The following is a 21,284-nucleotide window of genomic DNA, read 5'->3' on the forward strand; positions in this document are numbered from 1 at the left end:
ACTTGGGGAAAAATTGAATCGAACTGTTTTTCTTTTTTTCAGTCAATATTTAAATCAGTTTTTTTTTTCCATAGATTTTCATAAAATGCATGAAAAATCTCATAGGAGCTTGCGAGAGTTTTCTCATTCTCTAGAGACACGCGGAAGATGCATCAGTGTTCCAGAAAATGTTATTTTGTCCTGTTTCCAGTTATACATGCATCGTTCGAAGGACTGTCACTTCGCGAGTAAAAAAAAAAAAAAAAAATTACAAAAGCACACACACACGTTCGTGCAGTGTAAGGCCACCTGTCCATTGTGTCGCATACGCGATCTATTTTTACACGGGGATAAAGTCACAGCGAATAAAAAAAGAAAGAGGATACACCACGACGCGAGTCACATTTGAAAAATGCACCCGTAGAAAGAAGCGGCCGACTATTTTTACACGCACATTTGAAAATCGTACTCGCATCAGCGTATACCTACATCGAAATAGGGGATAACTTTTCGAGACAGCTTATTCTCGTCGATTCTTGTGACAGGGCCTCTTTGAGTTTAAAAAATGTTTCCCTGGGAAATCCTTTGGCCCGGCAAAATGAAATATTGAAAAAAACGTCGATGGAATCTGTCGGCGTTTGATAATGTAAGTATATAGAGTATATATGCGGGAAATGAAAAGCTAAAACACATTTCCGCGCAATTTTGAAAAAGAAAACTAAAACATCGACGCGTTGTACAACAACCATCGAAATTCAATTCCCAAAGAAGCCAATCTCGCGCGTATCGCCACTGAAAGAGGGAAAAAAAAAAACTCTATACCTCTCCAGCTACTGTAATAGTCATTCACGCTGGAGTACAACGGAAGACCCTATATACGCGCGTCAACCATCTCGTATGAAAAACGCCGATGATAATATATACAATGTGCATAAATAAGCACCAAGTGATGTGCAGATGTAATATTCTCTCTCTCCTCTGTGTGTACTCCTCCTCCTCCACAGGAGAGTGCGCAGTAGGAGCGGCCGGCGGAGCGGCGCAAATTCGAAAGGCCAGCCGCATCAGTTGGCGTTCGCGCGCCGCGCGATGCACACACACGTTCCCTTCATTCATTTTCAGTCTGTTCATAACCGAGTGTTTCTACTGGGGTACAAATTTCGCGCCATGCGGTGAAGTTTGTCAGGTGCAACAATCCCAAAGTGATGGTTTTTTTTTTTTTCTTCGATCGTTTCACCAATAGAGGAAGGAGAAGTGGATTTGGCGGTCGAGTCACGTGCACGTGAACGAGAGTAAGGATATACCTGATGTCGAGCCCGTGTGATTATGCGAAAGTGAATCTCTGGTGTACTTACATTCGAGCGTATGATTATTATGTTAACAGGTGTCGCGATGACGTTTATCATCGACGTGATTTTTTTTCCTTTTTTTCTTCGTGTACTCGTTATATATAATATTGGATCATCGGTTATTTGAAACGATAACGTACGATACCTATACTTATACCCTATATACCGTGGGAATGATAATCAGTAGCGGTATCTGTGTTACGAAACATCGAAGAAGCAACTATCTTAGGGTCAATTTCGTATCTCGAGTATCAAGAACGTCCTTAGCCCTGTTTTTCAATATCTGTATAGCGTTGGTGTACAAAACGAAATATTCCACGAAAGTATAAGCATGATAAAAGAGAAAAGAAAAGGTAACTCGCGTCAATTGACTCGTGCAGAGAGTGTCTAATAGAGATATTAGACTCGAAAACCCATCCCGCGCTCGCGTGTTCGTATATAAGTAACAGAACTCTCGCAGAGCAGCGCAATGATATACATTATACACTGTGTACACACCACACACGTATATAGGTATACCTACTTACATGTTATACGCGCACACTCGTCTTGCGATGAAAGAGTAAAAAAAAAAAAAAAAAAAAAAATTGTTTCCATCTCGAGCTGAGATGAGCAGCACATACGTACACACACGTCTGTAGGTATATATATATACATGTACCAAAGTCTGGAATGCAGATACAACCCGCGTGGAGTATCGTGTATATAAGCTGCGCGTCGCATAAATCCTATTTGAGACTCGTTGGCTCTCCTCGGTCACTTTTGTAAAGCCGCCTCGGCTCGGATAATGAATTATCAGAGGCCGACTCGCTTCGCCCACGGATACACGAGGCGCCTTACATACGTATATTAGGTATATGTATACGCGCGCGCGTCTCATTGTCCGCGGAGCTTGTGTGCAGGTGCATGCTTACGATTGATCGATCCCTTTGATTAAACGACGGCTCTTTTTTCTTTTTTTTCTTTTTTTTTTGCATAAACGCAAATGTGCTGCTTATTGCATGTACAATACCGTCAAAGTACGTGCTGTAACGCGATCGTTATCTTGGCGAATGAAAATTCAGGGCATGTAATTGAGAATGGGCTCTCGTACCTGCTTTGATGATTCACCGAAAATTGGAAAATTGACGCGACTGAGCTGTCGTGAATGGATACAAACGGGTGCGCATTATCGTTAAACTTACGTGATGGCCTGTTGATCGAGTCGATGGTCCAAAATCGATTTTGGAATGGGATATTGTGTATTTTTAATAAATCGTTTGTACCCGTGAAATTGTCCGATTTGAATGGTTCCCGGGATGGAAATTACTCTCCGAAGAGAGAAAAACCTCGTCGAGCTGTCGATTCAAATCGTCCCTCGTTCATGTTTGTTGATTAAAAAAAAAAAAAAAAAAAAAAAAAGATGTTCTGTTTTCCGTTACAATTAACCACAGTACGCAATCACTGTTTTAACAGCTTTAATCGTCACTCGAGCTCGAAAACACCGTCATAGCAACGCAATAATAAAACTCCTTATCTCGCGAAGCTACACTACGTGTAAAAACACACAGAGCAGCCACCAACACAAGGAGCCTTTCGGCGAATCGATGGAAAAGCGCCGATAAGCGCACATCGTCCAATTTATATACTTTACTGGCTACTCTCCCTCTTTCTCTCTTTCTCTCCGCGACCGTTATGTTACCGTTCGCGCACGTGTGCGCCAACAGCTGCACACGCCTTTGCGAGCATAAAATATGCAAACTCGGGGTATACATGCACATGCGTTCGCGCAAAAAATGACGAGGAGCAACGCGGGATGATGAAAAATTTCGGGGCAGCTGCGCGCAGACCATGTGTGTCGCAATACCCTTCCTTACGTATACTCTTTGTTTTTGGGATTTCGCTCGCCTCCCCGCAATTTCGTCGGGACTAACCAAGTATTCATACGCTTTTGGCCCCAATTTCCTTTGGCACTGCAATTTGCCATCAAATATCAAACGAGCGCGTACCCGCGTAAATACACTCGCGAAGATGCATCTCCTTATACCACGGGTGAAGCAGCTGAAGCCAGCTCGGGTGCGCGTTGTTGCTCCGGGGGGGGTAACTGTTGTTGTTTATGAAACTGTGGGCGCAGGCCAATATCAGGTCGGATTTCGAGGCGAGCGTGATCCAGTGTATATACCGTTGTTGTGCGAGTCGGTAGTCAAAGCAGGCTGCGCGTTTCCGCTGCTTGCGGGATGTAATAGGAGAGCTCCGGGGGACTCGGTTGGTGATAATGCGGGGAGAGAGAGATCGTGATATGTATTGGCTGTAAAGTGTCGCTGGTTGTTTTTTTTTTCGGTCCCTCGAGGGTCAGTAACCTGGACTTTTCACTTGACCAAAGGAAAAAAATAGCACAGCTATAGCCACGTAGAGATGAAATCGGTATGCCAGTGCTCGCGTATAACGAGAGCGATAAGGAAATCAGACGGCGACACGGTGCCTGTGTATGTAGGTATATACACGTTATGCGAAACATCTGCTGGCGGCGGTGAAAAATCCAAGACTAGTGTAGATACGTAGGTATACCTACGAATAAAATGGAACGGAGGGTGCATTAATAATATACGTATGCTCTCGGCGAACGATACATTCTGCACAGTCGCGGGAGATAAGAGATTACGACGAGTGAGTGTGTATATGCGCGCATTACCTGCAACGTGTTGTATAGAGAACACATCGGAATTTTTTTTTTTTGTGGATAATGTACGGTTGTACAGTGAATTTGCGGCAAAGACGTGTACGTATGAGGCTTCGTTTTAATTAATCATGGAAATATATATTTATACCAAGTGATGCTGTGCAAAGAAATTTCTTTTTTATCTCATATACATCTACCAATGTTCACAGCGTAAAGTGTGGGTTGTGTACCTTTAATCGAAGGTTTCTCAAGTAAAGGACACGCTGAAAGTGACTCGAAAAGTAGGTAATGAGGCTGATTAAAACGATATGGTATGGTATGTGTAGCCGAGAGGAGAAAAACCCAATATATTAAATTATCGGATCGAATTGCACTTGGTTATCAACTATATAGGTACGACGTACTCTATTTTTCATATTTTTCAGCGCGTTTTAATTAAAATTAACGGTATCGTTAACGTTCCTCGTATACATCGTGTAACAAAGTACGTCAAACAAAGTAATACAATGTGCCAAGCGCGCGCATACACAATTTTTATTGAGAGCACGAAAACAATTGATTTATCAATTGAGAAAATTTACTTTACGAGCGCATCGCGACAAATCGCAGTATCACTTCGGTAAAACAACGACGGTGTGCACCAGAAAAAGGAAGTAAACACCCTTATGATAGATTGTAAAATTCTACAAAGATTCCCTTCCTCGATGTCGTACCTGTCGATAACACAACTCCGACCGCGAGCCTCTGGCCTTTTTGGTCGTGTCCCGAAAACGAGGGGCTTTGCATTCAAAAAGCAACTCTTACGAAAAGGACCTTCAGCCCCACTCGATCCTCCAAAGACGCAATTTCGTCTACTTTGGGTCTCTCTCGGTGACAATCGCTCCTTCAGGCGCACTTGAAAATAAATGAACAATCAAACCACGTACAGTCGCATTCGATCTTTTTTTTTTTTTTTACCCCTTCTAAAGTATACAAGGAAATAGGTATATGCAACAAGGAGCACGGGGGGGGGGCGAGCAAATGGGCTCACTATATATGTGGCGTTAAATAAAGCTCGCGAGTTAACGACGCGTGGGTATACAAGAAACCCGATACGCGACTCTTATCTTCATCTCGTTCTCGCGCCTATTTGTATCGCCTGTACACACATACAGTATATATGTACGTGTATCGTGCGAGCGAAGCGTTGTTCGAATTACGAGCGACGCGAATGAAATCCTCCCGCGCACACATGCGAAGCAACAGCGATTTATTTCGCAATAATAATTTTAATGCGCCGCTGCATTGAGCGACAAGCCGATCGGTCAGCTTGAACATACCTGCGTGTATACTTGTATGCTGTACATGTATATACCATGTGGTATAGGTACACTCGCGATAAGCTCCTTCGTCTTCGTCATCCGTCGCCGAGCGTATAATTATATACATACCTAGAGAAAGTTTTGAAGGCTCGTTTGTTAGTTAGTAGGTATACAGGGTATTTTAAATCAAAACGTGAACGAAGGGAGGAACTGTGGTGTACGACAAAAAAAAATTACAATCAAACGCAAGCCAGCGTTGTATAGGTACATATAATTTTGTCTCACGCGACGATTTCTGGTCGGCGTGTTCTGCTCAACGTGTCGTACCCTCATTTGATAAAAATAATAAAATAAACGAGTACCTATACTAAAACCTCAACACTCGTGCTGATTCCTCTCCCGAAGCGAATATAGTGTGAATGGCCGTATACTGTCTCGTAGCTGGAGTATAGTATAAACAAGGAGATGATTACTTACTCTCCTCTACTTGGGACTCGGCAAGTTGTGGTGCCACTTAACCACCTATACAATATAAGCGACAGCAGTCCATGGGCTGCGAACGAGTTGATTTTTATTGGGCGAGGGCGCTGACTCGATTAAAATATATATACCAAGCAATTGTGCGGGTGTGCAGTGTATCTCTTTGTTAACATCACTCCCGTTCAAGGGGTTACTTTGGCTTTTGCGAGTGTTTGCGTGTGACTCCTTGTTTTCGAAGATGTAAAGGGTAAACTTAAGATTCGCCAATAACAACTGCAACACGAGCGTCCAAGATTTTTCCGGCGCTTTTCATCCGCTCAAAGATTCTATCCATACCCCATCTATGTATATACGTTAGATTGAAACTGAAGTGGAAGCTATATATATATATGGCGTTGGGCACAGGTAAAACCAAAGCCCTGCAGGTATATAAACATCTTCAGAGTAGAGTAGGAAAAAAAAGAAACCCGTTTCCCAACCGCGTGTACCCCACGATTATTGATTGTTGTTCCCATTTTTCATACTTGCTGCAGAGAAAGAGAGAGTCACGAAAGCCTCGAAAAATGAAAATGAATAAATCGACGGACGCGACTTACTTACGTTTTACTTATATACATAATGCCTCGCGCGTCGTTACGCAAGATGTCAAAGAAAAAAAAAATGACCAGACGTTCCTCCTCGTCGACGCGCTCTTTGGGTGGGATTTGAAAATAATGACCGTATGATCGAAAAGTTTCGTCTTTTGCATAAATTTTGGCATTTTTCGGTGTAATTAAAATTAACTCCCGAGTACAGTTTGCACTGTTTATTTTGTCGACCAATTTATTACACTTGGAGGAAAAAAATTATACAGATTTAAAAAAGTGAAAAAACATCCGTGCCCAAGTCCGAAACCCGCCGACATTTGAAGAAACAATTGCCAAAACCCCCTTGTATCGAACAAAAAGCACATACGCTTTCTCGCACTTGTTCTGCCAAAAAGTATATACACGTGCGAATGGAATTTGTTTTTCTCCAGCACCGCAACACCGCCGCGCATCTCCTGTTACCATATATACACTCCCACGCTTCCAGAATCTTTAAAAGCTCTCTCCATTGCACTGCGGTTCGGCGCACCGAATACAGCGCGCGGAACTCAAACATCCGCGTTTGCTCGGGAATAGAAGCGAAATAGAAGAAGAGAGAAAAGTGTAGCACCGAGTGGAGCAACTAGCCGTGCGCGACGCCCCCGAAACCGCTCGGCGCGGTGCGGGTTGTTGAAAATACGTGACGAGCTTGCGAGAAGCTTCCAGAGCCAATTCGCATCGCCTCCGAGCTTTTTTCCTCCTTCCTTGTATAAATATACGCTTACTTCCTCGGATCGTTTATTGTTTACGTTTGCGTTTGCGTGTTTTGGATATACTTACCTTTTTTTTTTGCGCGATGGCGAAAATTTCAATTACAAGCGTTCGACGTAAAGCGCGGATTTTACTCGATTGCCCCACGGCGATTTTCTTTTTTGCGCACATTCGTCGAGCAACGCATGAATTTTCTCTTTTGCAACGGCGTTTTATTTATCTTTGAAAATTTTGTATCGATCGTTTCAGTTATGTACAAAATTTTCTGGAAAAAAAATATACACACGCGATTCGTATAAGGTCAACCTGCCCGCAAGCATGTGCAAGCGTTTATATAATGTACACACGAGTAAACTTTTCGGAATGCCGAGCTTTGTTTCCCTTGCACTTGGAACGCGTGTCGAAAAGTTTGCGACACATAAAGTACCTATACGCATCTGTGTACAAAACTCGAGTGCCGATTTTTGGAATTCGAGTACTTGTGACGTGCTTTTAGTTTGCTCCTCTACTGTTTGTTTACGCCCGTTGCGCAATACTTACTCTCAGAAATGAAATGTTTAACTTCAGTGTATAGGTATAATCGAGTGAAATTATATGCTGACGGTTTTTCTTTAATATAATCGATCCGAAAAAAAAGAAATTTCCAACCAATGAAAGACGAACCAACGCGGCGTTTTTTTTTCTCAAGCAGACCGTGAAGCGTTATTTTACGCGCTCGTGTACACGCAAAAATTCACGCGGGACAGTGCACGATCCACGCTTCGCTGACGCTAGATTGCACATGGCGCGCGATACCCTCCTCCCTGTTGTTACCTGGAGTGGAAGTTACTTTGTGAGCTTTTTTTTTGTAGAAGAAAAAAAAAAAAAAAAAAAACTGATAGTACCAACGCGACACCCCGTATTGTTTTAAATGTATGGGTACACGCACTCCTCTTAACCGGAAAATCGGTCGAAAAAAAAAAAAAAAGAATTCAAACGAGTACGCAATGGTGTAGAGACGAATGCCACGAGTATAAAATATATATGGTCCACTCGATGTATTTTTCCAGGGATACGTGCCAGCTGACCATTAGGACGCAGTCGATCGTAGAGGGTCGGGTAAACCACAAGGCCCGAGGAGACAGAGGAACAACGACCGACTACCGAAACACTTGAACCCGTCACAAAGCCACCGCGCCCCTCATATTCCTGTATGCATTATTTCTCGTTTTGTTTATTCCCAATGCCACGCATGACCAGCCCTTCGAACGACCTCCAAACGACTTGTCCCACAAAGCACTTTTAATCCTCGTTTGTTACAGTATACACATGCAGAGCGAAGAGGAGGTCCTCAGCCTCCGCCAAAGGGGGTGCGACGGAGCCGACACGTGATCCCTGAAACCGAGCGCGCGTGCCTGCCGGCCCTCACGTAATATATTTATCGTACGGAGGATGGCGTGACGCCGGCGCGTGTACCACCCACACAGGAGGTTACATATACATTGTGCGTAATGTACGGAGGTAAAATGTGTCGCGCGCGTGCGAAATTACCGTCGCTTGTGGTAAGGGAACACCGGGGCCGAGGGACGATGACCCACTGCGGACGAGAGAAACGCCTCCACGAGTTGCTACTGCTGCCCGTGGAGTGACGATAACCACGCGCGCTGGTTGTGATTCAAAAAGAAAAATCATTTCAAATCCACCCGCATAAAGTGCATCGGGGGAGATGGCCGCGACGCCGGCACTGGTCCTCCTCCTCTGTACCCTAGTGCTACTACCTGCAGCCTCGGTTTCTCCCGGGGCGATGGACCTGGTTATACGCAACACCGCCAACGGGGATGTGCCCGCGGGGAACACTGACCGAGACGACGCCAGGAGCAGCGGGACGGACAAATCGACGGAGCTGCAGTCCAACCTGCACGGCTCGATGTGCAGCAGGTCCGGCAACAAGATAAGCTGCGATTGCAAGAACGACGAGAAAAAGGTAATGTTTTACCAGTAGGGCATATAATATAAATGTATGAACCCTTTTTCATTGCTGATCCAATCAACTGTATAAATGGGATTCGGGAGGTATACGTGTAGGGCTGATGTCGTTTGTTACTCTGCTACGATACGCAACTGGTTTGGGAATCGGGATTGTTTTGATGTCGCGTAATTTTAGAGCGATGAGCTCGAGAAGAAAGAGAGAGGGAGAAAAAAAGAGAATAATATAGTTGCAAAGCAAGCACAGGTGTATATATTATGTATGTTTATAACCGGAGTAGGAAACGAGCGCGACCGCACTAGGCGAGTTGGGAGTAGGGTTCAAGTTCACAATACTGGATGTAATGCAGACGCCTATACGCGCAACAGGACGCGTTTGTGGGGGGGTGGAAAGAAAAAGAAGGGGAAAAAATAAGACCAAAAAAAAAAAAAAGAACCTCTGAAATCTCCTAAGCACAAAAGACGACGGGATCCAAATACGAGAAAGAGGAGAGAGAAAGATAATACAAGTCGTACAACCAACATCGGGGATACAAAGAGTTTCGAAAGGAACCCGCACGAGAGGTATAAGTTTCGGTCTGTCTCGTTTCCGTTTAGTACTTCTTACATTATTTTTCTCGTACCTATATACTGTTGTTATTGTTATCGTTTCATTTAGACACGGATTATTTTATTACAGGCGCGTATTGCGTGTCGCACGAGATATAGAGAGATTATTGCTCGATGAAAAAGGAAGTGGAGCTCGATGTCTCTGAAAACTGATTCGCGTATACGCGTACGATGAGTCGGTCAAAGGGATATGTACTGACAGAGGATGAGACATCGAACTATATATGCTATAGAAAAAAAAGCAGCTTCCTTTTGGTAGTTTTTTATTTTTTTTTTTGGTCACACGTAGAGAAAAATCTCGAGCGAGAAATACCGACGTGGAAAAAAGGTCACGCGAGCGTCATTTTTTACATTACTCGCCATCACATATAGCCAAGCTTATATACTTGCCCATGTCCAAGCGACTCACGTCTCTAAAAGTACGAAAAACTTGTGTTGACGAATGTGACACGGGGTGAATACTATATGCCGATCATCAATGTGGTCGGTTTTTTTGTCCACAATATGCACAAATTTGCCAAGTAATTTTTGACAGATCCTCTCGACACGTGAAAAATTACGCAACCGCGTCACAGCTCTGCCCGAAAATTTTACGCTTCGCTTGTTAGCGCGGAGACGTCAAAATATAGCGTTCACGGCCGCTTCCCTGGAGTAACATTGTACACATGAGCAGCTGGTTGCGCAACGCGGAGTAGGTACGCGAAGATCCGAGTACTTATGTAGGAAGAAAAATTGGCCGTTTCAACATGTATTTCATGCTAGAGCGAGCGCCGGTGAGCAATTACACCTGTACGATACAATTTAGGTATATTTCGGGGAAGAGCACAAAGTTTTCGGCGTTTTAATCAAAATACCGATTAGATTGGTGGTTTCACTTTGAAACGCGAGTATGATTGTGGGAGCTCGGTTTTCACGCTAATTTTGTTAACCAGAGCCGGAAGATAATGAAAATCATATTGTATAAAACTCATTTCGCGGGAAAACAATAAATATCATCGTCCACGATTCGGTCCGATAATACCTACGAGAGAAGCACAACCGAATTAAAAGTCGAGAGCATAATATCTTTGCTCATCCGAGCTAATAAATTTCACAAAAAACGGGTACACCGTCTCTATATAGATGGTATCACAGACGACTTGCCGCGAGACAAACAATGACGCAGCGGTTACGCGGACCGAGAAGTCGGACGCTATATGCACAGATAGTGCTTCGGAAGGCATCCGAGTATAGAGAGACCATAACAACGTGAAACGCGAAAGCCAAAGGCGATTGGAATAATAATGATCGTTGCTTCCGTTCCTCTTTTACGAGTTGCGGGCTTTTCAGTGGTCCAGAGCCCAAGTGGCCCTTTCCTTCCGCTGTTTGCCTCGATGTCGAAAAGAAGCGGCACCCACGGTCCTACTCCCCAACGATCGTAAAGCTCCGAGGGCGGGGGCGTTTACGATGTACACAGTCGCGATGCACGTTTGCCCCATGGGTGCCTCCACCTTGAGATTCGTCCTTATACTTTGGTTGCAGCATCCCGAGCAGGAAGGTTTTTTTAAATTTTATTTTACTACCTTAAATTTATTGTCACGTGGCTGAGGCCCTTTTTTGTGATTAGAACAGACCACGTGGCTCGTTTGGCAGGGTTTTTGTTTTATAAAAGTCAATTGCATTAGAATTGTAGAAGATACAATTATTATTTGTCAATTCATATCGTTTGAATACCAAAGTGTCGAAGATAAAAAAAAAAATTTTACTCGTTTATGAAGATTGAACAAACAAAAAAACGTAAACAATATTTTTGTGGTGTGTAGTGGCACCAGTTGGATGATGCAAGATGGTCACAAGAATAATAAGACCATAATGTAAAAGTTAGGCATTTTTTTGTTTCTTTTTGTTTTCAAGTTGAAAAAGTAAAAAAAAAAAAAAAGCAACAACACGTTCAACGCAAGAGACTAAGCGGGGAGAAGAAAAAACGAGAGCGCGGCTCGTAAAAATTGCGCAAACCTACTCGCGCACTCCCGTTCCGCAGGGCAAATTTGTCGCCCGGCGTTATTTCACACAAGGACGACGATGTCGTCGCCCTTAACTTTTACAACGCGTCCCTTTTCGACTCTCGTTACAGCCGCGGCGAGCAATTAGACATGCAAATGGGGGGGAGTTTTTGCGAGCGGAGGAGCATCCGTTTTCCTCAGCGAGTCCACGGAGAATAATTTGTTGGTTCTTGCAAGCTCTGTACGAACTATTTTTTACACCCACCCTCTCGCCGCTTCCATCCGTGTCGATATACATTTTTGTTTTGTTCGCGGGTGCATCTACCTCCCGGTATAATTTATTCACGTAGCGTTGAGTGAATGTACTATTAATAAAAATATCATAAACCGTATGGAAATCGGATCGATTCACATCGCCGGAAGCTCGCGACTGAGACACGGTGCAACAAAAGCTCGCGACGAAGCTGTCCACCGCGTGTCGAATATAGAGTCAGAGCTGCATAACTTTGGAGCTTAAAACTCCATAGCAGCTCGAAACAAAGCAAAAAAAAAAGAAAATAGACACATTATAGACGATGCGACGGGTATTATCGTGGGAGGGACCGCGCGTATATATTTAATAAAAGCACCGATTGTTCCCTGTTTTTTTTTATTTCCCCCTCGCGTACAGCTATTGGATGCACGACTCGGGGGGGCGGAGGGGATCGAATTGTTTCGCATAAATCTTTCACGGTAAAAAGCTCGCCCGCACGTGCATATGTATACATCGGTATAGCACACTCTGAACGGGTATATGTATATTGAGGCTGTCGGTCGAAAAATGCATAATAACGTTTCTGCTGATAACACGCGGGCACGTGAATTATGGAGCGTTTGATTTTCGCAATGCCCCTTTGTCTCGAGTTTGCGAGGGAAAAATGTATGTTATTCATGAAAAAGTTTACGTGCGAAAATTGTGGTGGCGCGAAAAAACAGGTAACTAGACGCTCCGTTTCGCAAAATTATCCGTAGAATTTAAGAAAACGCAAAGAGATGGAAGAAAAACAATCCTCCTCTGGAAAAAAGCTCGATCCGATTCTTCCTCGCAATAAGTACAGGGGTGGGGCAATAAAATTCAAATTTCACGGGAATAAATTTTCCCCGGGGCTCGTACACCAGGAAAATTTATCGCGCCGGGGCAGTCGCCGACTCGCTCTTCCCTGTCCTACGAAACGATACAAAAATGCCCTCCCGTGCGCCACTTTAAAGTTAAATAAGAAGGTTCCGATCCCTCGCGACCAAAAAAAAAGTGACGATGCAAGAATAAGAGTATAGGTACAACATCCCCCGACACCTGCTAATAGAATTTCGTCATCCCGCGCTGAAAAGCCCGTATGTAATTGGAGAAGTTTGCGGAGGAAAAAGTTTTCCCTTCCCGTAGGAGCGGTGTAACGATATCACTTGATCCCACCCCCTCGATCCTTCCTTTTCAAGCGTGTCACTCGTCAATTTCCCCGCGAAACTTTTTCCCCGGTGCTCTCAAAACTCTTCTCGCTCGGGTATGATTCCTCCGTGCCCGCGTACTTCGGACCCAAATGAAACCCACATATAAGTCATCACCTCGGACATACATGTGTACCTGCACGCTAGAGGTGATTCACCGAAACAACGACGCAATAGAGCGAGTACGCGTATGTGTGCGAGCCTTTGTGACGCGGCATACCTGCGCTCTTTCGATCCCACCGGGAGGGTCCAGTCGACCGGAGGAGCGGACACAGCCGGCGGCTCGTCCGAAACCTACCCCCTTCGCCCGTATATGCCACTGGGACGAACGCCGGTATGCGAGCTTTTCCCGGGTGTACGGGAGCCTTTTTTTTTTTTTTTTTTTTTTTTTTTTTCCCCCCTCTGTCTCTTTTCGCGCGGAAGGAAAAGGCGGGGGGAGTGTATGTACACCGTACTTTGTTAGAGCTACAGCTCGACTCGACTTTTTGGGAAAACAACGGCGCGAATCGATCGGGAAAATCCACCGAACCCCGAGCGTCCCTTGAATTTCCATAATCGACGGATACACCTACACACACACGTGGGCTGTCGCGCATTTCCATTTTTCCCACTCGAGTCTTGCAACCATACACGGAGCACTTAAATGCCGAGACCCGCCCAAGATCACTTTGACGGAGACAGTGTTTTTACGCTGCTCTTCTTCAATGCCCCGCGATTGCTCATGCATACTCAGCGTACAGCAGAACAAGGCGATTGACTCTTTTTGATCCAAAGTGCCCGGAAGGTGGGGTATACATGTATAGTCGAATAGTCACAGGCCATTGCGGCAAAATGCGGATAACGACGTTATACCCGGACACCCTTCCGTTAATTGGAAGTAACGGAGGGCCATTCCGAGCAGTTGGAGACGGCCAATTACGCCATTATTGCCCCGGTCGCGATCCCCCTGGGGGTCCCAGAGAGCACTCGATGTAGGTACTACGCGAACGGGTTAACGGGTTATCCTCCCAATTCCGTGGTAGGAACACAAAAGCACGAAAGTAGTAATGAGATTGTGTCCGTGTGCCCCGCAGGGATTGAGCTTGGAGCTGAGCAAGGAGCAGAGATCCGAGCCGAGTAGCCGGTACGTCAAGGAGCTCGTGGTCGAGAATTGCGCCTCGGTGAGGCTCGGCCGCAACGCCCTGACCCCGATGCAGCAGCTCAAATCCGTCAACCTGACCAACATCGGCGCCCTCGTCCTCGAGCCGTACAGCTTCAACCTGTCCGCGCAGGCGAGCGACGTCCAACTGACGATCAACAGCACGAGGATCGACACCCTCCCGAGCAACGTCTACGACGGCAGCATCCAAAACATCAAGCTGACCAACGTCAGGCTGGGCTACCTCGCGGCCTACTCCTTCTCCAATCTCCGGGGCACCTCCAGCATCGTCCTCACCAACTGCGACGTCGCCGAGCTCAGCCGGTACGCCTTCCGCCGGTTCGAGGTGCGGGTCCTCCACGTCAACGGCGGCACCTTCGGCCAACGCCTCGTACCCGAGCACGCCTTCAACGACGTCGTCGTCCCCGAGACCTTCGTCCTGAACGGCGTGAGCATGGGCACCCTCGAGAGCTCGGCCTTCGCCGTCGAGGGCACGGCCACCCTCGTCGTCAAGCGCTGCAGGATCGGGCGCCTCGAGCCCGCCGCCTTCAACGTCACCGTAGCCAAGACGGTCCTCTTTACCGAGAACTCCCTCGGGACTGTCGAGCCCGGGGCCTTCGAGTGGATACGCGCCGCGGACCCCGACGGCACCACCTCCCGCACCTTCAAGTTCAAGGCCAACAACCTCACGGACTTTGGGGAGGGCTCGCTCGGCTTCGACCGGCACAGCTTCGACAGCGTCGAGCTGGCCAACCTCCTGGTCAACCAAAGCTGCGACTGCGACTCCTTGGCCACGTGGAGGCGCCGGATCCTGGGCTCGGTGGACGTGGTCGACTCGGAGGCCGCGTTGTCGTGCCTGGCCGGGGACGGGCAGCCGGTGGGCTTCGCCGAGTACGAGGCTCGCGGTTGCGTCCTCGGGAGCAGTTTGGTTGTCCTGTTGTCGGTGATCGGGGGTTTGCTGGTGGTGCTGGCCGGGGCTGGGTGTTTGGCGGTCCACCTGGGCCGGAGGTGGCACAGGCACGGCCGCAAAACCAGTTGGAGTAGTTTGCCCATGAGTACACCCGACGTGGTCTCGAACAAGAGCAAGAACGGCTTTGCCGAGCAGTTGGCAGCCACGGGGTCGCAGCAGCGGGGCGGGGCGCCGTTGGACAGCAAGGTGACGATGATCGTGCCCGACGGCAGGTTGTACCGTGAGACCGAGATCCACGTGGTCGTCGAGAAGGTCGAGCCCCTCACGACCGAGTTGTAACGAGAGCCGCCGCCGTCGCGGCTCACCTCATCCTCCTCTTCCGCGGCGAGGGACTCGCGACGGCGTCGGGGCTCGGTGGGTAGGGACAGGCCCCACTACCAGTACCACCGACAGCAGCAGCAGTGCGAGCTTTTGCTCATGGAGGACCAGTCCAGGGTCTACAGACTGTGACGAACGAGCGACGACGAGGCAGGTCGTGTGCTTCGGTTGGACCTGGCTGACACTGACGTGTGACCAATTGTCGCTGCTCTTATACACAAACTAATACAAATTTAAGAGAATGGCGATCGATGTGCGAGTTTTTTTGTGAGAGAGCCGACCAAAGTTTGCGTGTGATTACCGGGACTCGTTTGAGAGAGAAGCGCGAGATTTCGTCTTGGAACACAATATTGTTATACAAGCGCGGGTGTGCAGCGAGCGAACAAATTACATATGCATATACACGTAGATGGTTATGTATCACAGTGTGTCGTTTGTTATGTATATGTATAATATCGTGTATGTTTCAATCAATTGTAAGTAGATGATGAGCGTTACTGCGATGTATCGGTATTTTTTCTCGCGTGATTCTACCATAGAGAGAGTCGCGCGAGGCGCTGACTGTAATATTTATTAGTTGTTTTTTTCCTTTTTTTCTTTGTTGCGATTACGTATATTTATACAGCGAAACTGTCGAATCAAGGAGGCTTTCGACCGTACCTGGGCGTTCCTCAGAAAACACAATGTACGCAAACCTAGGATTATTGAACCTTGTAAAATATTTGGATTACTTTTCTTGTGAATAAATTTTGATCTATACTTTGATAAAAATAACAAAACAGAAGAAAAATTTCGATGAAAAGAATACACGCAAAAATCATTCGTATCTTTCTTGTTTATTAATATATATATATATATGACCACTGATTACCATTCACATGTATGCATTATTTCCAGGATTATTTCTCCGGATCACTCGATTGGTTTCCCGTAAAAGTGTATAGCTAATGGTCTATTCGCAAAAACTGATCGAAATTATTTCGTGACCAGGGGCTTCAAGAAGGGCAAAACGAGGATATTTTTATCGTTGCTGCCTTTTTTTAGCCACATTTTTATTCGAACGGTAGACGGCTACGACTACGACAATACCTAAAATATACTGTTATCATCTATATGTTTGCTCGAGGTACATGAATTATTTTCATGTAACAAAAGAAGAAAGAACCAGAACCACCCGCACTTTCATGAAATAAGTGAGTCGGAAGAATTTACGCGTCCCACCTCAGTATGTCCTCGCTGAATTTTCCAAGAACGCGAAACTCTTGGGGAAATAAATTTGCGCGTGAATAATATACATGCGGTCGAAGGCGCGTCCTCGTCGCTGGGAAAGGGTTTAATTTACGGGTGTATCAAGAAAAAATTCGCAACTGGGTGTCTCTCACACCCTGTAGTTTCAGAAGGTAAGTGATGCTTTTAGTAACTAGAAATCATTTTTAATCATCACCCGGGGGGTCGCAGATAAGCTTCAACGCAAAGAGACGAGAAATTCCAAAGGCGTGGTATTTTCCCGCGAAAGTTCATCCAAGAGCCATGGATTATAATTACAAAGTTTCGCCCTACCGTAAACTGTATAATATATTATGTGATGGATCGCGCGTACACGAGCACAAAGTACGAAATTCCTATACTATATGTTGTGAAAATGTAAGTATGAATGTGAATCAAGCTTATTGGCTCAATCGTAAAAGAAACGCGTTTTGTTTTTTCTCCCGTTCGGAGTGCGTGGCCTTTAATTATGTTATTACAAGGCTGTAACAAGCACCGTTCAAGTCACGCGAATAGCATATTGTCGGCAACGGTGCATTATTTTTTTTTTTTTTTTTTCCCTTCCCCCGCTGCTGCGCGTGTCATAAATCATACAACTTTTACCCGCAAACGAGGAGGTAAGCATAAGAGAGAAGGAGGAAAAAACTGGTCTACTCGCTCTTTCTGCAGTTTACATGATATTTTATGTACACGTCTTTCGCGGTAAGTAAAAAAATGAAACGAACGCGTCGGGATGCAGAAATCGACTGATTAATATTTTCAAACGAAGACAAGGTAATCGTTTGACAGTGAAGAGACATGCAATACGAATATCAAATATATTTTACCACCCCCAAGCTGATAAAAGCTCGTACTAGTCAATGTCACCCTGGTACATAAGTAAAGTTTAAGTTGTACAGATTGTCGGGGGAGTCGTTCGCGGGAGGAAATGTCTACGATCCTTAAATTTCGTAGGTAAGTTTGGATTTTTCAGGCCATTTTTTTTGTTTTAGTTGCAAAATAACTCACTCAAACATTGTACAATTAGAATACTCGTCACACCTGATAAATGATCGGTAATCCAAAGTGATCGGTGTATAACGCGTCGCTTTATTATTCAAATACCCCCCCCCCCATTTGTTTAGTCACGCTTCGCATTTAAAAGTGCAAAAAAAGTAAAAGCAAATTGCACCAAACCCTCCACGTTCCCTCAAAGTTTATCCGATGGACGGAAGTAAGGTGGGGGGAAAAAGGAGGATGAAAAATCGAAAAATGATCTCTCCCTCGTCTGTACTAGATTGATGGGCACTACGCGTGCGGTTTTTCAAACGCTTTCGCCAAATGGTATACGTATATACGTACGGTTACGTGCATATCCATATACACGTACACACCTGCTCGACGTCGCGTGTCACGAGGTCGCGGTATACGTGTACACACGTACATAACGCAACGACGTTGATGACGACGCTTTATCAAGTTGTTTGCGGATACTTGTGCTTTTTTTTGCTTTCCGCCGGGGAACGACTGTGCATGGAGGTATAAGTATAAGTGATGTATACTGCGGAACAGCTGCACAAAGTATTCTGACCTCGTTACGCAATGCGTCGAGTTACCCTTGCGCTGCGGAGAGTATACACAACTCGTTGTGTGATTTATGATGCTCTCGGCGCTACAACGATTTTTCCCTAGAAACCTCTTTTACAGCAACTAACGATAAAGTTAAAAGATCGATTTGAAAAAAAAAAAAAAAAAAAAAATTATACCTCTATACGTGGATTTGCGCAACGTTAGCTCGCAATCTTATCGGTAAAGCGGAGCGATATTGCGATCGCTTCAATTACGGCTTGTTTTCCATTACACAGTCAGCGAGGGACGACGACACGGCTGTCGATATAGAGCCCCGATTGAAGCGGAGAGAAAGAAAAAAGCAAGTGCAATAAAATGGGGAGGGGGTAGTGCGTTGGCTTTATTGCTGAATCTCACCGAATCGCATTGCCAACGATAACGGCTCGATTAGTCGGCGAGTGCTCGTTTTTTTTCGACTCTGTGTCGTCTTTGATTCCGAATAAATTGAAAACGTTTCGAGTGGATGAATAGACGCTCCAGGGGGAGATTCCTCGAATCGATGGCCATTTCGAACGAATGAGTTTCGTTGAAGCGCCACGAAAAAAGTGGAACGGCCATAGAATCTAACTGTTAGAGTTTTCCTACGTACAAGCAGTTCAATTTTAGATGTTGAATGAGTTTGTTGGTCGCCACTTACCTGAACGGGAGAACGCCATCGAGGGCCTGGGCGACGGTCGGCGGCGAGGCGAGGGCGAAGCCGCGTCCGAGCAGCGACACGTGCGACGAGTACAGCCGCTTGGCTGTTTCCTGCGCAAGCTCCGAGTCCTCTTCCGACTCTTCGTCTGTTTTGGACCATTCAGGTTGTTTATTTCAGCCAAAAAGAGGCGAGAACTTACTTGTATTGATTTTTACTCACTTGGCAGCAACGGCAGGGGAAGATTGTTTTTCATGAGACTAGCCGCGCAAGAGCCCCCGAGAAACGACAACTCGATCTCGAGGTTTTTTAATCCAGAGTTCGTTGTGATCCAGTCGTGGCCGATTATTAGGCACTTGAAGCCGTAAGTTATCGATCGTTCGTCTTTCATGTAGTCTGACGCTGTTTCCAGGGAAAATATTACCTCGTTGCCTACGAAAATTTCATTAGTTATCATTTCGATCATTTTTGCAATTTCACATTGTCAGCTACTAACCAGGCAATACTACGGCTTTCTGGGGCCACTGACTCTGCACGTTACTGAATTTGTGGAGTACTGGCCAATAGGTTGGGCTTTCCTCAACACTGTTTTTTTCCAAGCATCTAGTAAAGAAAAAAAACAAACAAGTTATCCGTGATTTTATCAGAGCCACATAATACAAGTTAGGTACTTACTTGGAAAGACTAGTCTCGGCGTTAGGAATGTACAATTGTAAATAATCCTCTGGCTGAGCTGTGCCGCACTCGGGAGTGAATTCAATTGTCAGCCACTTGACAGACTCGGGAAAGGTAACTCTGTAATGCGACACAGTCGCTGGCTTGTAGGGATGCTCGCTCTCCAACCACGTATAATAATGACTAGTCGTGGTTACCGGAGGCACGGAATGTATGGCTGTTTGCTGTAACGCCGAGTCGTTGTCTTGCTGGGGCAACGATAATTGCGAGTGTCTTGTGGCTGCGTTAAGATTCAGAGCGGTGACGTGCGGCAGCATCTCTTGGATCAACGTTAATACCTGGACGCCGCTCTGCAATTTAATATTGAGCTAGAAAAGTGATGGAAAGTATAATAAGAAATTTAAAAGAAAATCCAACTAACTCGAGGATCCGACGTTGCCATAGGAATCATGTACGCCATGGTCAAAGGCAAGAGTGTGGTGACAAACGCCGAATTACCGAGGATTTCAATGACGTCGATTTCCTCGGCTTTTTCCCTCGCTAATGCTAAAATATCATTCGAACGCTGAATAATGGTGGCAGTCATTGACAAGGTACACTTTTTTGCTTGAGCCTCGGCAATGGCTTTGCTCGTGTGATGCTCGTCTGTGTCTTGCGGATTCGAGTAATAAAGGATATGTGGAATTTGACCTCTAGCTTGTGTAGTGCCTGGAAAACATGTGTTTTTAAAAAATTGTCAGATCCTCCGAGTATTCTTTATAAATTTGGCGTCTCACCGTTAAAACTTAACGAGCAAGCGGAAAAAGTGAACGACGTGCCGTCCGGGCCTTTTATCACACGCAAGCCACCGTCACCGTTGCTTGTTCTACCTCCTCGGTTTCGCAGTCTTATAGCGTATTTTACTCTCTCTTTGATAGGAACAGGCTTATCAAACTTAATCTCTACGATATCATTTATACACTCGTCTGGTCCAAAAGAGCCTCTCGTGAAATCCAGACTAGTCCAGCGTTGCGTGTGCGAGGGATCGTTTCCACCATCGTTGCGCTGAATAAAATAAAAATCTGTAGGAATCATGTAAAAAAAAAAAAAAATAATAAACAAAGTAATGATGATTCAACTCACGTCATCTAGCAATTCTAGTTCGTAATCGTAGACACCGACCCCTCCGTAAATCCCAACACCGGCGATAAGAATACCAGGCCTATCGACTGAAAAACAAATGGCATCTGGCGAGCCGTTTCCAGTGTTCCAGCACCTCGTTTGATTAATACGAGTGAACCTCGAGGGCGTCGTATACATGATCCGGTAAAAGGCTGCTTGCATCTCGTCTTCAGTCCCGCTTGAAAAAGATGCAAGCTCGGATATGACACGAGCCAAGAGGTAACAACAGTGTACTACCAGGTGTGGCAGCGTTTGAGTCTCTTCTTTGCACAGACTCCTTTTTACGGGTATGAGTATCAAATCCAACAGACTAACAGCAGACAAGATCAAAAGGTAAATGGCTAGTTAAATTTTTAAGATGGAAGAAAAAAAAG

General features: G+C 45.6%; 2 protein-coding genes and 1 non-coding gene across 3 annotated transcripts in view; 2 read left to right on the forward strand and 1 right to left on the reverse strand.

Moving 5' to 3' along the window:
* The window catches only part of hiw (MYC binding protein highwire), a 154,366-nt gene that overhangs the window by 126,378 nt on the left and 6,704 nt on the right, over nt 1-21,284 (reverse strand). The window contains exons 13-19 of the mRNA XM_089598679.1: nt 20,872-21,220; nt 20,526-20,793; nt 20,171-20,457; nt 19,750-20,099; nt 19,571-19,677; nt 19,297-19,506; nt 19,078-19,222 (exon numbers count right to left, since the gene is read on the reverse strand). Of these exons, the coding sequence (XP_089454805.1) occupies nt 19,078-19,222; nt 19,297-19,506; nt 19,571-19,677; nt 19,750-20,099; nt 20,171-20,457; nt 20,526-20,793; nt 20,872-21,220 (1,716 nt within the window). The remainder of the gene's footprint in view (nt 1-19,077; nt 19,223-19,296; nt 19,507-19,570; nt 19,678-19,749; nt 20,100-20,170; nt 20,458-20,525; nt 20,794-20,871; nt 21,221-21,284) is intronic.
* LOC106647131 (uncharacterized) lies at nt 1,062-8,503 on the forward strand. Its single transcript, XR_016293716.1, has 3 exons — nt 1,062-1,268; nt 8,152-8,292; nt 8,404-8,503. It is a non-coding gene; the product is annotated as an uncharacterized LOC106647131 (transcript).
* Nucleotides 8,808-16,366, forward strand: LOC149375632 (uncharacterized). Its single transcript, XM_089598494.1, has 2 exons — nt 8,808-9,065; nt 14,214-16,366. Exons 1-2 carry the CDS (start codon nt 8,808-8,810, stop codon nt 15,525-15,527), a joined length of 1,572 nt encoding a protein of 523 aa, XP_089454620.1. The 3' UTR covers nt 15,528-16,366.

This window comes from Copidosoma floridanum, unplaced genomic scaffold (assembly GCF_036245765.1).
Source record: "Copidosoma floridanum isolate Cflo_tuat_1 unplaced genomic scaffold, Cflo_Japanese_pri ptg000006l, whole genome shotgun sequence".
In the NCBI taxonomy this organism is placed as follows: Eukaryota; Metazoa; Arthropoda; class Insecta; order Hymenoptera; family Encyrtidae; genus Copidosoma; species Copidosoma floridanum.

Excerpts from the sequence above, each read along its gene's own strand:
- LOC149375632 (XM_089598494.1), top strand. The coding sequence starts at position 8,808 with ATGGCCGCGACGCCGGCACTGGTCCTCCTCCTCTGTACCCTAGTGCTA. Across the intron at positions 9,066-14,213 it reads GCAAGAACGACGAGAAAAAG|GGATTGAGCTTGGAGCTGAG; the intron begins GTAATGTTTTAC and ends TGTGCCCCGCAG.